At 49.4% G+C, this 20548-nt stretch overlaps 1 protein-coding gene across 3 annotated transcripts in view; it reads right to left on the bottom strand.

Moving 5' to 3' along the window:
• LOC146869194 (RAD52 motif-containing protein 1-like) overlaps nt 1-20548 on the bottom strand; it is a 113296-nt gene that overhangs the window by 40236 nt on the left and 52512 nt on the right. For all 3 annotated transcript variants that reach the window (XM_085643080.1, XM_085643069.1, XM_085643071.1), the window contains one exon: nt 6147-6312. In XM_085643080.1, coding sequence (XP_085499206.1) covers nt 6147-6312 — 166 coding nt within the window. The remainder of the gene's footprint in view (nt 1-6146; nt 6313-20548) is intronic.

The following is a 20548-nucleotide window of genomic DNA, read 5'->3' as shown; positions in this document are numbered from 1 at the left end:
TGGGTCCCAAGGATGGCGCAAAGTTCAGTGTGGGTAGTTCCGAATAGTTCAGTGTTTGCGTAACCCTCAAATATGTTAGATTCTCCCATTGTTTTCTCTAGGAGAGGATAAATCTCGGACTACATTGCACTAAGATCACTTTCAGATTGAGTAATCTTCTCCCATCTAATTCTCCGTGCTCCACCAGTAGTAGTCAGAGGTACTACGGTAAGTAAGTCATTGACGGTAATAAGAGAGGTAATAAAACCCTCCATAGTTACGACTATGGGATTGTGGTCACTTTCATGGCGTTTAATAACTTCAAAGTTCAAGAGCCTTGGCCACAGTCCCATACTAATCATAATGTAGTCAATAATGGAGGATTGCCCATTTCTTTCGAAAGTTGAGTTACCTGGGCTATCAAGGGGAAACCTGCCATTACATGCTCTCACCGAAAAGGTGAGTGTGATTTGTGTGAGTTGTAGAACCAATGGCGTCCAGGCCTTTGTGGGGTAAGTATTGGGTGATGGTATATCCCATACTTGATCCTCCTCCTGTGATACAGGCATGGTTAGCCCATTCAATGGTTCGTGGTGGCAATTGAAGTCTCCACTGATTATAAGATGCTCAGGATTAGTAATCGTACTCAGAAAGGCCTCTAGGCTGACCAGAGTGGGAGACAATTGGCCATAGCTCACTGGGCGGGAGTATATATTTATCAGGTTCAGCACCTGGCTATCCTGAGAGGACATGGCTAAGCACATGATATCCGGAGAGTCAGTACATATTTTTTTAAAGTCATATCCCAAATGAGTTCGGACCCAGATAAGCATCCCTCCCGACGGTCTGCCCTTTTTTGACCTTACCGCGGGTTCCCAAAAGGTAGCGAACCCTACACGGTGGTAAGGCCTCAGTGCCCAGGTCTCCTGTAATAGGCAGATATCATAGCCATCAATGAATTCCCCCCCAATCGGGGAGTTCAAGCAGGCGTGTCAGACCTGCCACATTCCAGGATAGAATATTTAACCCCACAACCTGATTGGTAGTGGGGTTACCAGAATGAGCCATACAGGAGGTTGGAGTGATACCCAAGGGGATAGCTAAACTGTCCCTAATGATATCTCTTGGTCCCAAATCTATGGGAGGAAGAGGGTGAGGCGTGTTAATAAGATGGGTAGGGGAACAGGGCACAGCTGGCTTAGGAGAAATTAAGTCTATTGGCATCACCGTTACTCGATTTTTTGTCCCTTTTACAGATTGTCCATCCTTGTACACGGTCGAGCTCAGAATGGGAGAGATGCCCTGGCCATCAACCTTTCCCATAATAGGCCTAAATTCCCCCAATCTTTGATAATCCAAGGTTAGCGAAGGGGGTCTTAGGTATTTTCCCCCTAAGGTTGGGTCATGGCCACCATCCCAGAATTTCCTATTATCATAACCCAGAGGTACCAAGGGATATGGGTGAATAACCAATCTCGGGGTTAGCTCCATCGATAATGTCACAGCAGGCCCTTGAACTAGATTAGGCTTCAGTCAATCTATACAGTCCAGGGGACTGAACCTGTTGTGGCAGGGTATGTTGAACTGTAACGGATATGTATCAGCCTCTTGATTTCCGATTTGGCCAAAGCCCAGTCTCTCTCTACCTAGTTGCACATTAGCTATGTCCCTCTTATAGGTAAGTGATCCTAGGGGATAAAAGTGTGAAAGGGGAAAGGTATGTATTCCATTAGCAATGTCAGCCCATCCCCCCTCAAACACATATTTTGACACCCTTGGATCTCTAAAGGTTACAACTATACAGTCTCCCCTTATATTCTTCGGGCCCGGACCCACCCAGGAAACTCTTCGAACCATCAGAATTTCCCCATTCAAAGTGGATGGCAAGGGTCTATGTGTGTTCATCCAGTGTATTGCCTTAAACCTCAGTGATAGATAAGGTTCGGCTCTATCCTTCGGGAGTTCGGGTACACCTGTTAGGACAACAACATATGGACTACAATCAGGCGGGAGATCGAGTCTCGGGAGGATCTTAATATTGGGGAGAGTGTTAGGTCTAAAATTAATCAGAGGAGGAGGGGGAAGCTGAGTTAGGGGATCTACAAGGCTGCCAGCTATGATGGGAGCAATAGTCTGGTGTGGAGGAGCGGGAGGGAGAGGTCTACCATTCTCGATAGGAGCTAATTCCCCTATATTCTCAACTAGATTACACTGAGAAATATTCGATGTAATCCTTTTGCTAGGCGTGTTAGAGGGCAATGTAGTTGGATAATGGCTAGATGTTTTCGCGGCTGGATATACTGCAAGTGCAATGTCAGGTTGAATCTTTTCAACTAATGATGCTAATTTCGCTTCTAAAGCAGAAAGGCGCCTGACTAGAGGGGACAACCTTCCGTCAATTACATCAGCCATTTTGTCCCAAAAGTCACTGGGAAGCGACACCCCCAAAGCTTCCTCACTTGTAGTTGTAGGGATAGTAAGTGTATCGGGGTCCTGGCTCGGGATATTTTGTGGATCTGTACTTCGCATAGGGGTATTGTGAGCAGGATTGGGAGCTAATATTTTTTGGTTTTTTTTAGAGGGATATGTCATTATAGCACCCTCTCGTTTCTTGCCCTTTATGACAGTATTTTTCCTTCTAACAGAACGGTCAACCATGGACCTTGTTTTAGGACAATTAACAGTAGGTGCGGGGGCATGATTATCACCCTGAGTAGACCCAGAAAGAAACGAATTAGCTAAGGTAGAACCAACGAAGGGGGGTAAGTCCCTTATCAATGCCTCATCTATATGACCACTTGTTGGGGGGGGCTCAGAATTATCGGGAGAGGGAGCAAGCGCGATAGCTCCCAAAGAGGATCTTTTCCCTAGTAATGGATCAAGGGATAATCTACGTTCTGTGGCAGCGATCTCATAGGCCAGAACGTTGCTCGCACGAGTTATGAAGTTGTCCTATGTCCCCATAACGTTGCACCCCTTAGTGCCCGTCCGCAGCAATCCAGTGGCCATTATATTTGCCTTACAAAGATTATCAACCAGGGGGGGAGGCCAGCCCAGCCTCGTACAGTCTCGAACGGCCTCAAGCGGCCCGCTCTTTGCCCGGTCTTCGCCCCGGGCTACGTCCCGCGCGCGTCCCGCTGGCGCGTGTGGGCGGGACCCTTGATATAGGTGGAAAGTGGGAGGACCGGGAGAAAGGAGGCGGGGCCAGGAAGAGGATGCAGGTGTGCAGGGTAAACTGAGCAACAAGCACCCTGGTCCTCGCAGTCCCGGCGATTCTAGCCTCTGTGACGGCCTCCCAGTTCAGCGCAGCGTCCCCTTCGCACAAGTAGCTCAAACAGGCAAGGGACCGAGTCCACAGCGTCCCACGATCAAGGCAGCGAGCGGCACCCCATGTGAAGTGACAGATGAAAAGTTTACATTGTGATAAGTGCCTGGAAGAGCGTATGTGCATGTACCCTGGAAAATGCATGACTTGTGGACGTTTATGAAGAACTTTCTCAGTATTAGAGAGGAGTCAGGAAAGTGGTATACTGAGGTAGAGAGAATTGTGACTATTTCAAAAGGTGTAGTGGGAAGATATGGATCCGTTGTTTTGTCTAAAGATTTGTGGATTGAGTGCAAGACAGTAGTACAATGGCCCAAACACCATATTCGAATGGCATGCAGACATGTACTCAAGTTATTGAGCATCAAAAGGAAAGGTTCCACAGAAACAGGTTAGGTGGTCGAAAATCATGAGAAAAGCACAGATGAGTCACTTCACACATAAGAAACCCATGCTGCTTTACAGGCATCATGGAGCAGTTGAAGACCCAGCAAAGGAAGGTCTGTCGGGTTTATTTCTTCTTTTGTGTTTGGACGGCATCCGGAAATCAGTACACATCTTCAGCAGAGTGTCATGAGTTGGCAAATACAATCTTTAGATGAGATTTTGACTAATGCAAAGTATTGTTGTGATTATTGTGATGAGAGAAAGAAATTAACTAAGATCAAATTGAAGGTGGCTCAGATGAAGTTCTTTCAAAAGACTAGTTAGGGAGCTTTTCAGGCACCTGCTGATGATTTGCAATCTAGGGAAAGTGGAAATTGTATTTCACGAGATAGAGGCAGGGGGCTTTACTAACCCTAATGGTAATATTGCCAATATAAATTCTAACAACGGGTAATTGAAATTGGGAGCACGTTTGGAGGCCACTGGAAATAAACTTGTAGATTTAACGTGAATAGATTTTAAAATGAGTTGCAAATAGTTTCTCAACTTCAGTTTAATATGAATCAGATGCCACAGAAGTGGGTGTTGCAGTTAGTGGTCCTAGCCCTACTGGGAAATGTGTGAAAAACATGCAGAATTTAAGTCAGTATAAAGGGACTATGCCTGCAACCCCAGTCTTACAACGGCCTATGTAGAATAACATATCAAGAATTCAGGCAACTTTTACATTTCATTAAAAACATTCAGTAATTTATGACCATTTTCCATAAGTTGGTACTACACTCTGACTTCCTACAAGAGTGAGTCAGGCACAATGGTAGGGCCCTAGAAGGGAAGGGAATCGTATGCTTGGCTCTGTCCTAGAGGTAGACCAGGATTGTCTATATGTGGAAGGAGAGGCTAATGGCCATCCAGTATCATTTTTGATTGATACGGGTACAACACAATCCACAGTTAGACTGGTGGTAGTTCCCAGCCTACCCTTTTCAGAAAAAGAAGTTCAAATTGCAGACATTTCAAACAAACTACGGACTAATGAATCATGATCAAATGCTCAAGTTAAAATTAGTTCAACGATCAATGGTCATCTCTCAGCGTGGGAGATATGTGGGGAAATGGGGGGTGAAACCCTGGAGCGACTTGCAGCAGGAATACCAGTTAAAGCCCTTAGAGACCTTTCGTTACTTGCAGATTAGGCATGCCCTGATGGGGGTTATAGTGAGGGGAGAAGAACTATCCGAGGCCTCCCCCTTAAAAGATAGATTATTTGATGATTATATGCAGAAGAACGCAATATCCCTGACTTACTGTAAACAGATGAACATCTCCCCGGTCCTCATGCTTATGCTCTGCGAGAGAATGGAGGGTGACTTGGGACAATTTGAAGAGGAGGAGTGGCAAGAGGCGTTGGTGTCACTGAAAGAGGTGGCAATCCGTTAACGTTTCAAATTAGTACAACTTAAGATTCTACACAATCTAAAATGCGACCACCACATTGGTCAAAAAGGGTAAAGATGAGTCACCACAATGTCCCAAGGGGTGTGGAACGGAGAGCACGTTTTTCTTATGCTGTGGGAATGTCTGGCACGTCAGTCTTTCTGAGCTGCAGTAGTATGCAGTGCTGGAACATAATACGGGGAGAATATGACCCCCTCTGCTAAATGGTGCCTACTGAACATGTGGGAAGCTGCAGAACTAACAAGCACGGATAGTCTCTGGGTCACGTTGGGCTTTGTGGTAGCTAAACGAAATATAGCTAGGTTGTGGAGGATGCCGTCCGTGCCGAAACTGAGTGACTTGAAAGCCGACATGGACTGGTGTATACAGGCGGGCAGAGTGGTCTATGAGGGAAGAGGGTGTCCCCATAAGTGGACAAAGATCTGGGGGAGATGGAATGAGAACAGAGGAATTCTATGCAAGCCAGTTGAGAGGGCAGGCCCCTGAACACAGGAGGGCTTGGGAAGACGACCATAGAGGCGAAGGCCATGGTGCATGGATTGGGGCCGCTAGTCATCATGAAGGATACAATGCAATGAGCACACTTATCACAAAATGACATCTGTTTATAGTCATCGCAATACTATACGTGTTATTCCTTTTGAAACAAAAAGTCCTGCTATAGTGTGGACATTTTGGTCGCAGGTTACGGGGAATGCAACCCCCAACTGCACCACGGCTGAACGTTGGAAGGGCTACAATGGATGTTTATTGCTGTGATGTACATGTCTACAATTATCGCTGTATTGTACTTATTTATTCTTGTAATAAAAAGTTATCAAAAAAAGTATTAATAATCATGAGTTCTATACAAAAATACATAAGACAGAACATTCTGCGCCGTTATATCTTATGCAATTCCTTAGCTGCTATCTGCGGCTAAGGAATTAGATGCCTTCATAGTCGCACTCTACATTGCTGTGTTCTCCTTCATGGTGTACAGGCAGACACAAAGTACCTTTAGGGTTCTCCAACTTCTCTTCACCTACACCGACTCCTCTGCTACAAAGTCCTTGCTTGTGCAAAGCTACTTCTATTACACACAGATATTTCAGGTTTTCCCCCTCAGGTTTTGCTTCTGTATCTTCATCTTCCAAATCATCAAAACCAGAAATGTTCTGAATCTGCATGAGGGGAAAATGATATCAGAACTGATAATTAAATAGCAATACAATTTTTCCCTTATTTGCTACACTGATTAACAATAAATGGGCAAGATGTGAACACAGCAGGATTTCCCTCTGTGTACAAAAGTACAGAGTACACACATTCTCTTCACTTAATAAACCCCCTAAATACTGCACAATGACCGACTTATAAAATGGCTGAGACACACAAATATAATCTTTTTTCCAGAAAACTTACAGTACTAGACAGTCATCTCGCTGGTACCCAAAAAGCCTGCAGTTTGAGCAGGAGATATCTTTTGTGAGGGCAACGCCACAGTCGGGACCACATGCCATTGAAGGTTTGAGCAGGAGATATCTCTGGTGAGGGCACCGCCACACTCATGAGCCATCAACATTTGCAACACCAGGGACCAAAAGGATTGCATTGAGAAGATGCTGCCACTGTTAAGGATGACAAACAAGTTACTCACCTTCGATAAAGCTCTTTCTGGTGAATACTCTATCAAACTGCAGATTCTTCACCTTGAGAATATCCTTAGGCACAGGCTGGAACTGGAAACTCACAAAGTAGTGTTCCTGCACCCCAGAAGTGACGAGCAGAGCCACACTTGAGCACCAACAATATGGAAGTGTGCCCATGCCCTCAGATCAGATGTGGAGTCCAACAGCACACTGGAAGGACCAATTTCAATGAAAAAGGAGACCATTCCACAGAACAGGGAGGTATGGGGACAGTGACACAGAAAAGGGAGGTATGAGGACAGTGAAGAATATGCAGTTAAAAAGAGTATCCACAAGAAAGTGTGTTACCATAGCTAAGCAACTTGTTCTTCTGATGAATACTTCTAAGCACAGATTCCTGACCTGTGAATAGATACCAAAGCAGTACTTCCCACTGTAGTGTGTCCGTGAAAATTAGGAGATCAGAAAATCGGTCAGGACTGAACAAGCAAAGTGCCCATCCAGATGGACTGGATTATCAAGGCAATAGTGCTTCGTGGTCATGTGTACTGATGCCCATGACCTAGCAGACTGACAGAAATACAGAAAAGACACCCCATGTGACAGTGCAGTGGTAGCAGCCTTCGTTCCAGAGGAATGAGTCCTTACATTTTCTGGGGGCTGCTTCTTAGCCGGTGCATAGCAGATCTTTATACAGAAGACTGTCCATCGTAAGATGTTCTGCTTCTACACTGCCTTGTCCTTCCTTGACCCAGAGAACCCCACATAGAGCTGATCATTCACCTGATGTTCCCTGATTCAATCATGTAAAAGCTTAGCGCTTCTTTGGCGTCCAAACGATAGAGTCTCTCTTCCTCATTTGAGGAATGAGGTGGGCCAAAGAATTTTGGAAGAATTATGAATTGTCTGACATGAAAAGGTATCACTACCTACAGCAGGAACACAGCTGGAGTTTTTAACACCTGTTTGCCAGGAAAAAAGGCAGTTGGTTGGACTGTGACGGCATGAAGCTCACTCACAAGATAAGCTGATGTTACTGCAACCAGAAAGACTGTTTTTAAGACCAGAGGGAGTACTGTATAACTGTGCACTAGTTAGAAAAGGGTACACATTAGAAAAGTGAGCAACAAACATAAGTCCCGACTGTGGCATCACCGAGGTCTTTGGCAGAAACATATGTTGCAAACCTTTGAGAAAACACATCACAATAGCAGACTTGAACAAGGATGGTTGGGCCCGCAATAGCAAAAAGCCAAGATGGCCGATGAGTAAGCTTTAACATTGACGCCTGCAAGTCCCTGCTAGGATAAGGAAAAAACTAATAAAAAACTATTTGGTTTGCAATGGTTTTGACTAGTGGGCACTGTACCAAGTCATAAACTTATCTCAACGCCAAGCATACAGTGATTTTGTGAAAGGCTGTTTGGCTGCCAGGATTACATCAATGACTTTGGAAGGATGATCAACTGCCACCGCTTAATCTCCACACATAGAGGTGCATGTTGCGCAGTCCTGGGTGCAAGACATTGCCATCCTGCTGCAGCAGAAGTTCCTTCAGAGGAGGCAGCACAATTGGAGAACACATGATCAGGCACAGAAGTTAAGGTTAACCCACTATTTTGGCCCAATCCAGAGCCACTACGATGCTTCACTCCAGGTAGAATGCGTCTCCAATGGAGCCTTCTTTGCAACTCCATCGTATCAAAGTGTTGACACTGCACATTCTCTGCAGTGGTGACGAGATCGTACCTGGGTTCTCCACAATGCTGGACGATACCATACTCCACCTCCGAAAATCGTCGCCATTAGATTCGCTAAGCGTTGCCAGCCAAGTTCATCAGCCGTGGAGTATAAAGATCCCACCAAGTGGTTCTCTATCAGGAAATGCCCTGACAACTCACCCTGATCCAGAGGTACAGAGTCTCCTGGCACAGGAGACAAGACCCCCCCTTCCCACTTGTTACAGTATCACAAAGCAGTGGTGTTGTCCATGGCAACTTACACAAGCCTCCATTTCATAGTTGGCAGGAAGGACTTCAATGCCAAGGGAATTACCTGCAACTCCAGAAAACTGATTTGGCGGCTAGTCTCAGCCAGAGACCAGAGTTCTCTGACCTCCACCTCTATCAGATGGCCTCCCCAACTCAGCAGTGACAAGTCCATCACCACTGCCAACTCTCACTAGGTTAACAAATGAGGGTTTGCTACTGGTCCAATTGTGGTTGAGCACCCACCACTACAGATTTGTTGCAGTCTCCTCCAAAATCTGGAAAGAATCTGACAGTTTTCCCTGGTGCTGGGCCCACTGAGACTCCAGACCCCACTGCAAAGCTTGCACGTGCCATTAGGCATGCCATTAGGCATGCCTAATGGCACGTGCAAGCTTTGCAGTGGGATGCAGGAGGCCAGCAGACCAAGAAGCCTCAGAGCCATTCTCACTGAGGCGGAATCATTAGAATCACATCCAGAATATTCTGGACTGACTAATTTGGAGGGAAGGCCAGAAAGTACACTATATCTGGGATGATGCAATTGAAAGGGAGACTCTGTGAAGGAGGCAGGTGGGACTTCGGCAAATAGATTGAGAACTCCAATTTTGTGAGATGGGTCACTGTTACACCTGAAATCCCTGATGTGGTTTTACCCTGTCTTTGTGCCTCTGCCGCCTGTATTTTTGCTGTGTGCTGGATTTTGGTTTTACTGGTCAAGATGCTTTGGGCACTTTGCCACTGTTGGTCAGTGCCAAAGTGCAAGTGCTCCCTCTGTAAATTGTGAATATGGAATGGTGTTTCCATGATTGGCTGGTTTGACCTACTAATAAGTCCCTAGTACAGGGCACTGTGTGTGACCAGGGCCTTCAAGTCAACTGTGTGGGTGGCAGTGATTGTGCCACCCACACAAGCAGCCCTTAAAAAGGGTCTTCCTGCCACTGCAGTGTCTGCGTGCAGTTTCTACTGCCATGTCGACCTGGCAAGTAAACCCACATGCCAAGCCCTAACCTTCCCTTTTCTTACATGTGAGTCACCCCTAAGGTATGCCCCGGTACGCCTGTGGGCAGGGTGCAGTGTATGTGAAAGGTAGGACATGTAATGATGTGTGTGACATGTCCTGATACTGAAATACAGTCTTTTGTTTTTCGCTACTGAAAGGCTATCTGTCCCATAGGATGGAATAGGAGTTTATAACATCTTATAGGTATAACTTCCCATTGGGACAAGATAGAAAGATGGAGTTTAGTATGCCTGAACTCAGAATATAAAAATGCATCTTTTAGTAAAGATGATTTTTAGATTGTGACTTTGAAAAGACCACATTTAGAAAGTGGGTATTTTCTTGATTAGGCATCATGTGTGCCTCTTCTGGTTTGTGGATTGACTGTCTGGCTTTGGAGTGACAGGAGCTGGGGATGTGAATTCACTGCAGACAGCCACCGGAGGATGTGGGGGTTGGGTTTGAGGTGTGTCCTGCCGTTCCTGGATGAGTCAGGGCCGGGGTGAATAGACCTGGGCTGCATTTAGAGTAGGGGGAAGAGACTTCCTTTCACCTGAATGGGCCTGGTCTGTCTTACACAATGCGGTCTCCACCTCCTGCAAGGAAGCTGGACCAGAGAGGACAGAATTGGTTTTGACTGAGCAAAGAGCCTCTCTGCCACAAGCGAGTAAAGAGAAATGAAATATAAATATTGGAGCCCAGACCCCAGAACTTTAGAATACTTCTGGACTCGAGAGGAACCTTTGCCAAGGAAAAGAGATGGGCAAGCTGAAGGAGAAGTGCTGTGTGAGGTTACCCTGCAGTGGCCGTTTCTGCCACGAAGACTATAAAGACTTTGCTGTGAGCTGTGTATCCTGCTTGAAGAAGATCTCCAAGGGCTTGAAGTAGAGCTTGCTTCCTGTTCTGAAGTCTCTGGGGCACAAAGACTTCATCCCCTCTGTCTTCCTGCATCTGGAACTGCTGTTTCAGCTGCCACAGAGGGAAACTGCAATACCAATGCCGGCGACCGACGCCACAAGCTGCAATGAAGCAGTGGGCATTGCTCGTGAAGTGCAGAGCGCACCGTCCAGAATAGCATCGCAGCCCCGACGCCTGCGGACGTAGCAGCGTATGGACCCAGACGCAGTCACGGGGGCCGCTGCCTGCATCGGTGCTGAGGGCACCGCCGTGACACTTACGACGCACCGCCCCAACTCCTCACCTCCCCTTCATCGTAGTAAGGAGCAGAGGCCTCACCTCCTCCAGGGTCGTAAGGAACCGACGACGCCCAGCACCAACGAAGCATCACCTCCCTGACACCGTGCACCGTCTGTGCTTTCATCGTTTGCCAAGGTACTGTTCTTTGGGGGTCTGTGTAACTCTGCACCCAACACCGCGCACCTCACGGTCGGCACTATACTTTGGGATTTTCATCAGTTACAACATTGTAATAGCTCCAGGTGGAGTTATTTGTTGCTAAAAGCTTTATTTGTGTGAATAACCTATTTTGAAGATATCTTGGTATATGTATTCTGGATTTTTGTCGTTTTGGTCTTGTTTAGATTACTTATTCATCTAAACTAGTGTGGTGTCCATTTGTAGTGTTTTCACTGTATTACTGTATGTGTGCACAAATGCTGTACACACGGCCTCTGAGATAAGTCTATTAGCTCATGCCAAGCTACCAAGGGGGTGAGCAGGGGTTGTCTAAGGGCGTGACTTCCTTACCCTGACTAGAAGCAAGGGTCCCCAATTGGACAAAGGTGAAATCCATTGTCAACCAGAGACACCCATTTCTAACAGTCGCCATCGTCTGGAAGTGGTGTGAGACAGATTGTGGCGAGCCCGTATTCAACAGGTAGTGCTTGTGGTCTACCTTGAAACACTGGTAGCGCCTGTGGGCTTGCAGGCCAGGGATATGAAAACAGGCTTCCTGGTGGCCCAATTCCACTATCCAATCTCCAGTGCAACTAGAACCTGGACAAGTGTAACCATTTTGAATTTGTCCTTACGCAGGAAGGCGTTGTGAGGGCAAAGATCCAAAATAGGACAAAAGCCTCTATCCTCCTTCTGCACAAGAAAGTAGCAAGAATAACATCCAGTCCCTACTTCCAAGGTTGGTACCCTCTCTAGGGCTACTTGGGCCACGAAAGCCTGCACCTCTTAGTGCAAAACAGAGAGATGATCTTTCGAAAGCTGCTTGGATGTAGACAGCAGGTGCGGTGGGTCAAAAAGGAATGGCAGGGCATAGCCACACTGGACAATCTGAAGGACACACCTATACAATAGGATTCTCTGCCAACCCTAAAGAAAGTAGCTGCCCCTGCCACAGGATGGCTGTGTGCCACTAAAGAGGTTTTGAAGTTGTTGATCGAGGAGCAGGGGATTGGACTGAACGCTGCCCCTGATGGCCTAGTGGTTATCCGCTGCGTCCATGGCCCTGACATCTAAATAGTCCCAAAAAGTGCTTAAATGTTCTGGGGGGTATATGGCGGGGGGAGAAGGTTTGCCAAACTGGTGCCAAAAAGGAAAAAAAGCATACCGTGGCTTGGATCCTTTAAAATGCTCCAGGGCAGAGTCTAGTTTTTCATCAAACAAACAGGAACCATCAAAGGGAATGTCCATTAGAGATGCCTGGACATCCCAGGAGAAGCCTTTGGACCTCATCTTTGGGTGGCCACACCTCCCTGTGACAGGATATCTATTGTTCTGCCTTCCCCTGTTTGAGCTTGGCTCAGCAGCAGGAGGGCTGAAACAGGTCTCTGGTCGGCAGCAGCCCTAGTTTGCTGTCCGGTTCTGGAAGGCCGGGAGCACTGAGGGCCTCCCGGAGGATCGTTACAGTGCATGGAATCATACCACCCACACCCTATACTGTTTGGGGGTATCATTCCAACATGTTTGATACCAAACATGACAGGGTTCGTTACAGTCAGTTTAGAGATGGTCAACACGTAATGACGCATGGCCACTCTATATGTCGTAATGGCTGATGCACTTACAACCTGGGAGAATGGACTCTGAAGGCTGCATGGGCACCCTCACACTTGGAACCGAGCACCCTGCCTTCAGGATTAAAAGGACTGCCTTAGGGGTGACATAGGTTTTAAGTGCAGTGACCTCAGATATAGGGAAACTTATATTGGTCGTAAGTGGTGCTGGCAGCGGCAGGCTTGTAGTCACAAATTGAGTGGTCTCTCGAGGGTGGCATAATACATGCTTCAGCCAGGGGAGACCCCTGGTGTACCTATGCCCTGGGTACCTAGGTACCATATACTAGGGACTTAGAAGGGTACACCAGAAGCCAAGTTTGAGGATAGCATGTCCAATTTAGGGGAGATAGCACAGAGGCTGGGGTCCTGGTTAGCAGGATTCCAGTCAAACTAGTCAGAAACCGCATAACACCAGGCAAAAAGTGGGGTAACCATAAAAGCAGATCCTACTTTCCTACAAGCATGAAGAAGGTTTATAGAAACTTTCTAAAGAAAGTCTGTTGACACTGTATTATCACCTACGTTTGGAAAATATATGAACAAGTTACTTACCTTCGGTAACGATATATCTGTAAGAAACATTAGTTAGTTAGATTCCTTACCTTAGAATATCCCCTGGATCCGGAAAGATTTGTGTCAGCAATACCCTTGCGTGTCGATAGGTGTCGTCTGCGGCTCCGCGTCCGTCGTCGTGATCGCCGGGATGACATCGTCGGAGTACTTAGACGCCGCCCTCGCCCGCTGACGTCAGTTCTGGTACACAGCTTTCCGCGCCAGGAACGCAGAGTCATGCAAGAAACCGACACTGGTGCCATGAATCTAGGGCCCTGAACGGGATGACCTTTACCCTAGATGTCAGTTCGCAGAGCGGGGAGGATGGGTAGGGCGGTGAGGAATCCAACTAACTAATGTTTCTTACAGATATATTGTTACCGAAGGTAAGCAACTTGTTCATCTGAAAGAAACACATTAATTATATTCCTTACCTTAGAATAGATACCCCAGAAATACCAACCCCGGTGGTGGGTCTGCGAACCAAGATCACACTAGGAAGTCCTAGAGAACGGAACAGCCAAAGAAGTCGTCTCTCTGGACTTGGCTGTCCAGGCAGTAATGCTTGGCAAACGTGTGCAGTGAGGCCCACGTCGCTGCCTGACAAATGTCCTGCAGAGGGACTCCTCGTCCCAGGGCAGTAGTATCCGCCGTGGCCCGAGTGGAATGGGCCCTCAGCCCCACAGGAGGTTCCTTCTTTGCCAATGAATAACAGGCCTTAATGCACAAAACGACCCACCAAGAGATGTTTCGCTTGTGCACTGCCCTCCCCTTCTTAGCGCCCACATAGCCAACAAAGAGTTGGTCGTCCACCCGGAACTGTTTTGTGCGGTCCAGATAGAAGGACAGCGCTCGTTTTGGGTCCAGACGGTGGAGCCTCTCTTCCTCCTTCGAGGTATGCGGAGGCGGAAAGAAGGTGGGCAGTGTAACAGACTGGCCGATGTGAAAGGCAGTTACCACCTTAGGGAGAAAGGAAGGACGAGTCCTGAGACCAACCTTGCCCGGCTGGACAGAGGAAAGGAGGCTTAAACGAAAGAGCCTGGAGCTCACTCACCCGTCTGGCAGAGGTGATGGCAACCAGGAAAGCAGTCTTAAGAGTCAGAAGACGAAGAGGACAATGATGAAGTGGCTCAAAAGGAGCGCACCTCAGATAGGTTAACGCTAGGTTCAAGTCCCACTGAGGCATTACGAAAGGGACAGGAGGAAACAGATAAGTAATGCCTTTAAAGAATCGAGCAACAACGGGGGACTTGAAAAGAGAAGGCTGATCAGGAAGCTGTAAGAAAGCAGAAACGGCTGAAAGATATCCCTTGAGGGTGCCCAGAGCAGAGCCCTGCTGGGCCAGGGAAAGAAGAAAGAGGAGAACTTCTGAAAGAGGGGCGGAAAGGGGATCCACAGCCTTTGCTGTGAACCGTGCCACAAATTTATTCCACCTGCAGGCGTATACCGTTTTAGAGGAGGGAAGCCTGGCTGCCAGATTGCCATCACAGACTTCAAGAGGCAAGTCAAATGGCATCAACTGACGCCGCTCAATCTCCACGCATGGAGGTGGAGGCTGGACAGGTTCGGGTGGAGGACCGTCCCCTGCTGCTGCGACAGAAGGTCCTCCTGAAGAGGCAGTCGAATCGGGGGATCGATTGATAAACTGAATAGCTCGGGATACCAGTATTTTCGTGCCCAATCCGGAGCCACAAGGATGACTTGGGCCCGGTCGCGCCTGATCTTCTTCAGCACTCTGGGCAGAAGTGGTATAGGCGGAAAGGCGTACAACAGACCGCAACTCCACTCGCGACAAAAAGCGTCTCCAAGCGAGTGCCGCCTTGGAAATTCCAACGCGCAGAACTGATGACATTGCGCGTTCTCTTCGGTGGCGAATAGATCTAACCAAGGCTCTCCCAACTGCCGAAAGAGGCCTTGTGCCACGTCCGAGTTAAGACGCCATTCGTGATCCATCATGCACCGGCGGCTGAATTTGTCCGCCCTGGCGTTCAGAGAGCCCGCCAGGTGTTGAACCACCAGGGTGATGCCCTGATGTTCCAGCCATGTCCAGAGGCGCAGCAGAGCCTCCTGACAAAGGGTCCACGACCCCACCCCGCCCTGTTTGTTGCAATACCACATGGCGGTGGTGTTGTCCGTGAACACATGCACTACACTTCCCCGAACAGAAGGAAGGAATGCCTTCAGTGCAAGCCGGATCGCCCGCAGCTCCAACAGGTTGATATGATGCCGGGACTCCACCGGAGACCAGAGGCCTCTGATCTCCGCCTCTCCCATGTGGCCCCCCCCATCCCAGGAGGGACGCATCCATCACCACTACATACTCGGGTAGGGAGAGGGATCTGCCACTGACCCATTCGCGGTCCGTGAGCCACCACTGCAACTACCTTGCAGTGCCCTCCGAGATCAGGACGTGGTCAGACAGGTTGCCCCGATGTTGAGCCCACTGGAACTTCAGGTCCCACTGCAGAGCCCGCATCCGTCACCTGGCGTGATGTACCAGCAGGATGTAGGAGGCCATCAGACCCAGCAGCCGCAGCACCAACCTGACCGAAACTCGGGATAAAGGCCGGAAGATCGGAATCAGACACTGAATATCCCGAACCTGCTGTTCCGGAGGATAGACCCGAAACTGCGCAGAGTCCAGAACCGCTCCGATGAAAAGGAGCTTCTGGGAGGGACTCAGATGCAACTTCAGCACGTTGATGGAGACCCCAGCAAATGCAGGAGGTCGGCCGTAGTCTGGAGGTGGGAGACGACTGCCTGGGGCGAGCCCGCCTTCAACAACCAGTTGTCGAGATAGGGGAAGACTGGAACCCCTAATCTGAACAGATGAGCTGCGACCACCGCCATCACTTTCGTGAACACCTGAGGGGCACTGGTGAGGCCAAAGGGGAGCACGGTAAACTGAAAGTGCTTGTGGCCTACCGTGAACCGCAAGTAACGCCGGTGGGCCAGCAGGACAGGGATGTGGAAATATGCGTCCTGCAAGTCCTACGCTACCATCCAGTCTCCAGGGTCTAGGGCAGCCAGAACCTAAGCTAAGGTGAGCATCTTGAACTTCTCCTTGCGGAGGAAGGCGTTGATGCTCCTGAGGTCCAAGATAGGCCGTAGGCCCCCTTTGCCCTTCTTGGGGACCAGAAAGTAGTGGGAATAACAACCCTGACCTACTTCTGGGCCAGGAACGCGCTCAATGGCCCCCTTGGCGAAGAGGGCCGTAACTTCCTCCTGCAGAAGTTGCAAGTGATCCCCCGACATGCGGAGGTACTGCAGTGGTATGGCTGGAGGGGTCACCTCGAAGGGGAGGGAGTAGCCCCTTCGGACGATTTGCAGCACCCACCTGTCAGACGTGACGGTACGCCAGTGGAGCAGGTGAGGGCGAACCCTGCCTCCCACTGACGTGGAATGGGCCTGAAAGTTCGGACTAGGAAGGCTTTGAGGCGGATGTTGCTGGGGCAGATGTGGGCTGACCGGCTCTGTCCCCCTGCTCCGCCTCTGCGGAATCCACGTCCGTCCGCGTTGAGGCTGGTTCTGCGGCCTGTGGCTAGACGGATGTGTGGGGGCGCCCCTTCCTTGGCCACGAAAGGGGCGAAAAGCGGAAGTTTGCGGGCGCTGGGCTGAGAGGCCCAAGGACTTGGCCGTAGCCCTGGAGTCCTTAAAGCGCTCCAGCACACTATCCGCTTGGTCGCCAAAAAGGCGACGGCCATCGGAGGGCATGTCCATGAGGGTGCTCTGGACATCCCCGGAGAAATTCGTGGATCTCAGCCAGGCGTGGCGACGAATCGCCAACGTCGTTGCAATAGCTCTACCCAGCGAGTCCGTGGTGTCAAGCCCACATCGAATCGAGTACCGTGCTGCATCCCGCCCCTCAGCAAGAGCCTGGGCGAGCTGTGTCCGGGCCTCCTCCGGACACTAAGGGGAACACGTCCGCCACCGTATCCCACAAGGAGTGGGTGTAACGGTCCAAAAGGCACGCGGTGTTGATAGACCGCAACCCCAAACTAAGGGAGGAAAACAGCTTCTTCCTAAACTGTTCCAACCTTTTGGATTCCCGATCCGGAGGAGCGTACGGGAAGGCGGTCTGGGAGGTAGAGGCCTGGATAACCAGGCTCTCAGGGGTGGGGTGCACCGACAGAAAGCTGGGGTCGCACGGTGCAGGGCGGTTGCGCCGGGCCATGTTCCGGTCCACAGGAATGACTGTGGAGGGCTTGGACCAGGTGCCCATCAGAACGTCAGTCAGTGCTTCATCGAACTGCAGTAGAGGCTCCAAAGAGCTTACTGGCGGTTGAAGCACTTGAGTGAGGAGGTTAGTCCTCACGGCCACTGCAGGGAGCTCCAGATGAAGGGCTTCGGCAGCCCTGCGCAGCACCACAGAATAGGTAGCACCCTCCTCCGTAGCCACGGAGGGAGGAGAGATGAAGCCAGTGTCAGGGGAGGTGTCGAGACCACTGGCATCCCCCAGCTCTTCTGTCCAGTCCTGATCAAATTGGCACTGCTGTGCCAGAGGGTCCTCAGAGCCCTCCCAGTCGCCCCTGTCATCTGACTCCTGGTAGACAGGCTGAAAGGTCGGAGCCGGGCGGTAGACGACTTGCTCATCCATCGGCGCCGGACCCGGACTGAACCTGGGGATGACGTCGTCCGAAGATGGCACCGGGGGCGGCACCATAAGGGTCGGCGCCGGCACAGGGGTCGTAAGGTCAACCGGCGTCGACCGGGATCCAGGCCTGGATCCCACGGGGGCCTGCGGTGTCGGGACCGAAGTAGACGACAGTGCCGGGGCCGGAGCCGCCGGGTCGCTAGGCCTCCCAGTCGGACCGGCGGGGCCCGAAGGCGCGCCGGCGCGATACTCCTCATGGCCACAAGGAAGTCCCGGATCTCGCTCAGAGTCGCATTAGGCCCAGGGACCGGAAGGTATGGGGCCGGATGTGACTCCTGCGACTCCGGAGCCGCGTGGGTGGTGCCACCCGAACCCTCAGCCGAGTTACGCGACCGGTGAGGGGAGTCAGAAGAGCGATGTCGCCTCTTCGACTTCTTCTTACTGTGCCTCGACTTACCTGAATGCGAGGACTTCGAACCAGACGAGCGGTGATGGCTGTGGCTCCGCGACCGGTCCCTCGACCTCCTCCTCGACCGGGACTTGAACGGCACGGAGCCGACTGGCGGATCTCAAGGAGCTTGCGGGACCGCTCCCGCCTAGCCTTCGAGGTCAAGGCCCGGCAGTCGGGGCACGACTCGGCATCATGGTCGGCCCCAAGGCAGTAGAGACACCGACGGTGTTGATCCGTAACCGACATCAGGCGGTGACCGGCGTCGCACGGCTTGAAACCGAGCATCCCTACCGGCACCAAGAGTCGAGGTCGACTCGAAAGAGGAACCAAAAAAGTTTTAAAAGTTTAGTCAAAAAGTGACTAAAGGGTATGCTCTTCCTGGATCTGCGCTTACTGGCACGGAAAAAATAAGAACTGACGTCAGCATGCGAGGGCGGTGTCTAAGTACTCCGACGACATCATCCCGGCGATAACGACGCCGACGACGGACACGGAGCCGCAGCCGACGCCTAGCGACGGGCAAGGGTATTGCTGACGAAAAATCTTTCCGAATCCAGCCTGACGCCTGGGGATATTCTAAGGTAAGGAATCTAACTAACGTGTTTCTTTCAGATTTTGTTAGTATTTCAAAGATGTCAAGACTGAACTTTTGATGCCTAGTCTTGTTGCTCGATTGATTACTGCATTCACTTCACTTATCTGAGTTGGACCCAAATATCGGAGGATTCCCTCAGCCTTTCATCCTTCTTAGGTTGACAGAATGTGTATCACGGAGTTGAATAACAATAAATACACAATCGCTGTCAATAATGCCAAGAGACTCTCCAGGTGTGAACATGCCCTCAACAAACATGCCTGCTATGTTATGTAATTGTGTGTTGGGGAAAAGGAGGCACTCTCACTCCATTTTGTGTATTCTAGAAGTACTGTTCAGGTTCGTAATTTTAATTTTTTTTTTTTATAATGTTATTTTCCATTTTAATGAACAAATCACATTTTTCAACACTACAACTTTAGGACTTCAGTAAGTTCATTGAAGCTTGTCATTTAAGAGAACGGGGTGATAATTTGGATTTTAAATTAGAACAAATAAAATAATCCAGTTGCTAATAAATCAGGGGTTCTGGTTTGGTCTCTGTCCTTCAACCTGCCAGCACAGTTGGTGCTCACACCGAGCGCACACGGACGTCTCACCGAAGACACACATGGGTTTATACCCATGGGTTTATACCCATACAGTTAAAGGGGTGGGAAGTTGACAGGCATCCAGAAGATGTGATTGGACATCGAAGTGATGAGCAGAAAGTGGTCTTGAGATACCATGCTTTCTCTTAAAGCATAGATGCGTGTAATAAACAGCAACAGAATGTCTCTTGTTCTCAAACAAATAATACACAGGGCCTTCACCCTCTCCAGGACAGAATGGTGGAAGGCAGTACGGGCGCCAGGAGGGCCACTGTTAAACTAAGGTTTGTGTATTTATGTAAGGCATGGGAGTCTGCGGGGATCCTCATTGTGAGAAATTGGGCTGCTGGTTGAGGGGGCTATCAGCCCTTCTCAAGGATAAGTCACAGTCCTTCTCATGGCAAACCACAAAAAGTCACTAAATGAACGTGCTTAATTTAATAGCTTGGAACAAAAGTAGTCGGGCTTAACTTAGAGGCAATGTGTAAAGTATTTATGCAGAACTTAAACAGTAATAGAGTCAAAACACAACACAAGAAAAATAAGTGTAAATTCTAATGAATTATTTGACCCTAAACAACAAAAATCCAATCAGAAGAACCGGAGATATGCAATTTTAAGCATCTAGTGCCTAAAAGCAGAAAGCGCCACTTGCGGTTATCTGGTCGTGTGAGACTGGATGAAGGTCACAAGTTCAGTCCAACCGCGATGGAGTACGCGCCAGATACAGGGACAACCTTAGTCCCGCTGAAAAAGTTACCTTCTCAAAGTCTGATGCCAAGAGTCAAGTTTGCAGCAGGGAGACTGTCACAGATGGGTTGTTATGCTGTAGCACGAAAGAGGCTGGAAGTCGTGGACAGTCATCATTGTAGCGCGAAGATCCTGTTGAGTGTAGCGGACGGTCGTTGCTGGAGATGCACGTTATAGGCCACTGCAGGCTGTGGATGATCCCACATTGCCAGTTGATGCTGTAGCGCCAAGCGGTTGGTCCACTGGAGGTTTGCATTGCCAGTCACTTCAGGATTT

The sequence above is a fragment of the Triturus cristatus genome, chromosome 1_1 (assembly GCF_964204655.1).
Source record: "Triturus cristatus chromosome 1_1, aTriCri1.1, whole genome shotgun sequence".
NCBI classification, from domain to species: domain Eukaryota; kingdom Metazoa; phylum Chordata; class Amphibia; order Caudata; family Salamandridae; genus Triturus; species Triturus cristatus.
This window is presented reverse-complemented; position numbering and strand designations above follow the sequence as displayed.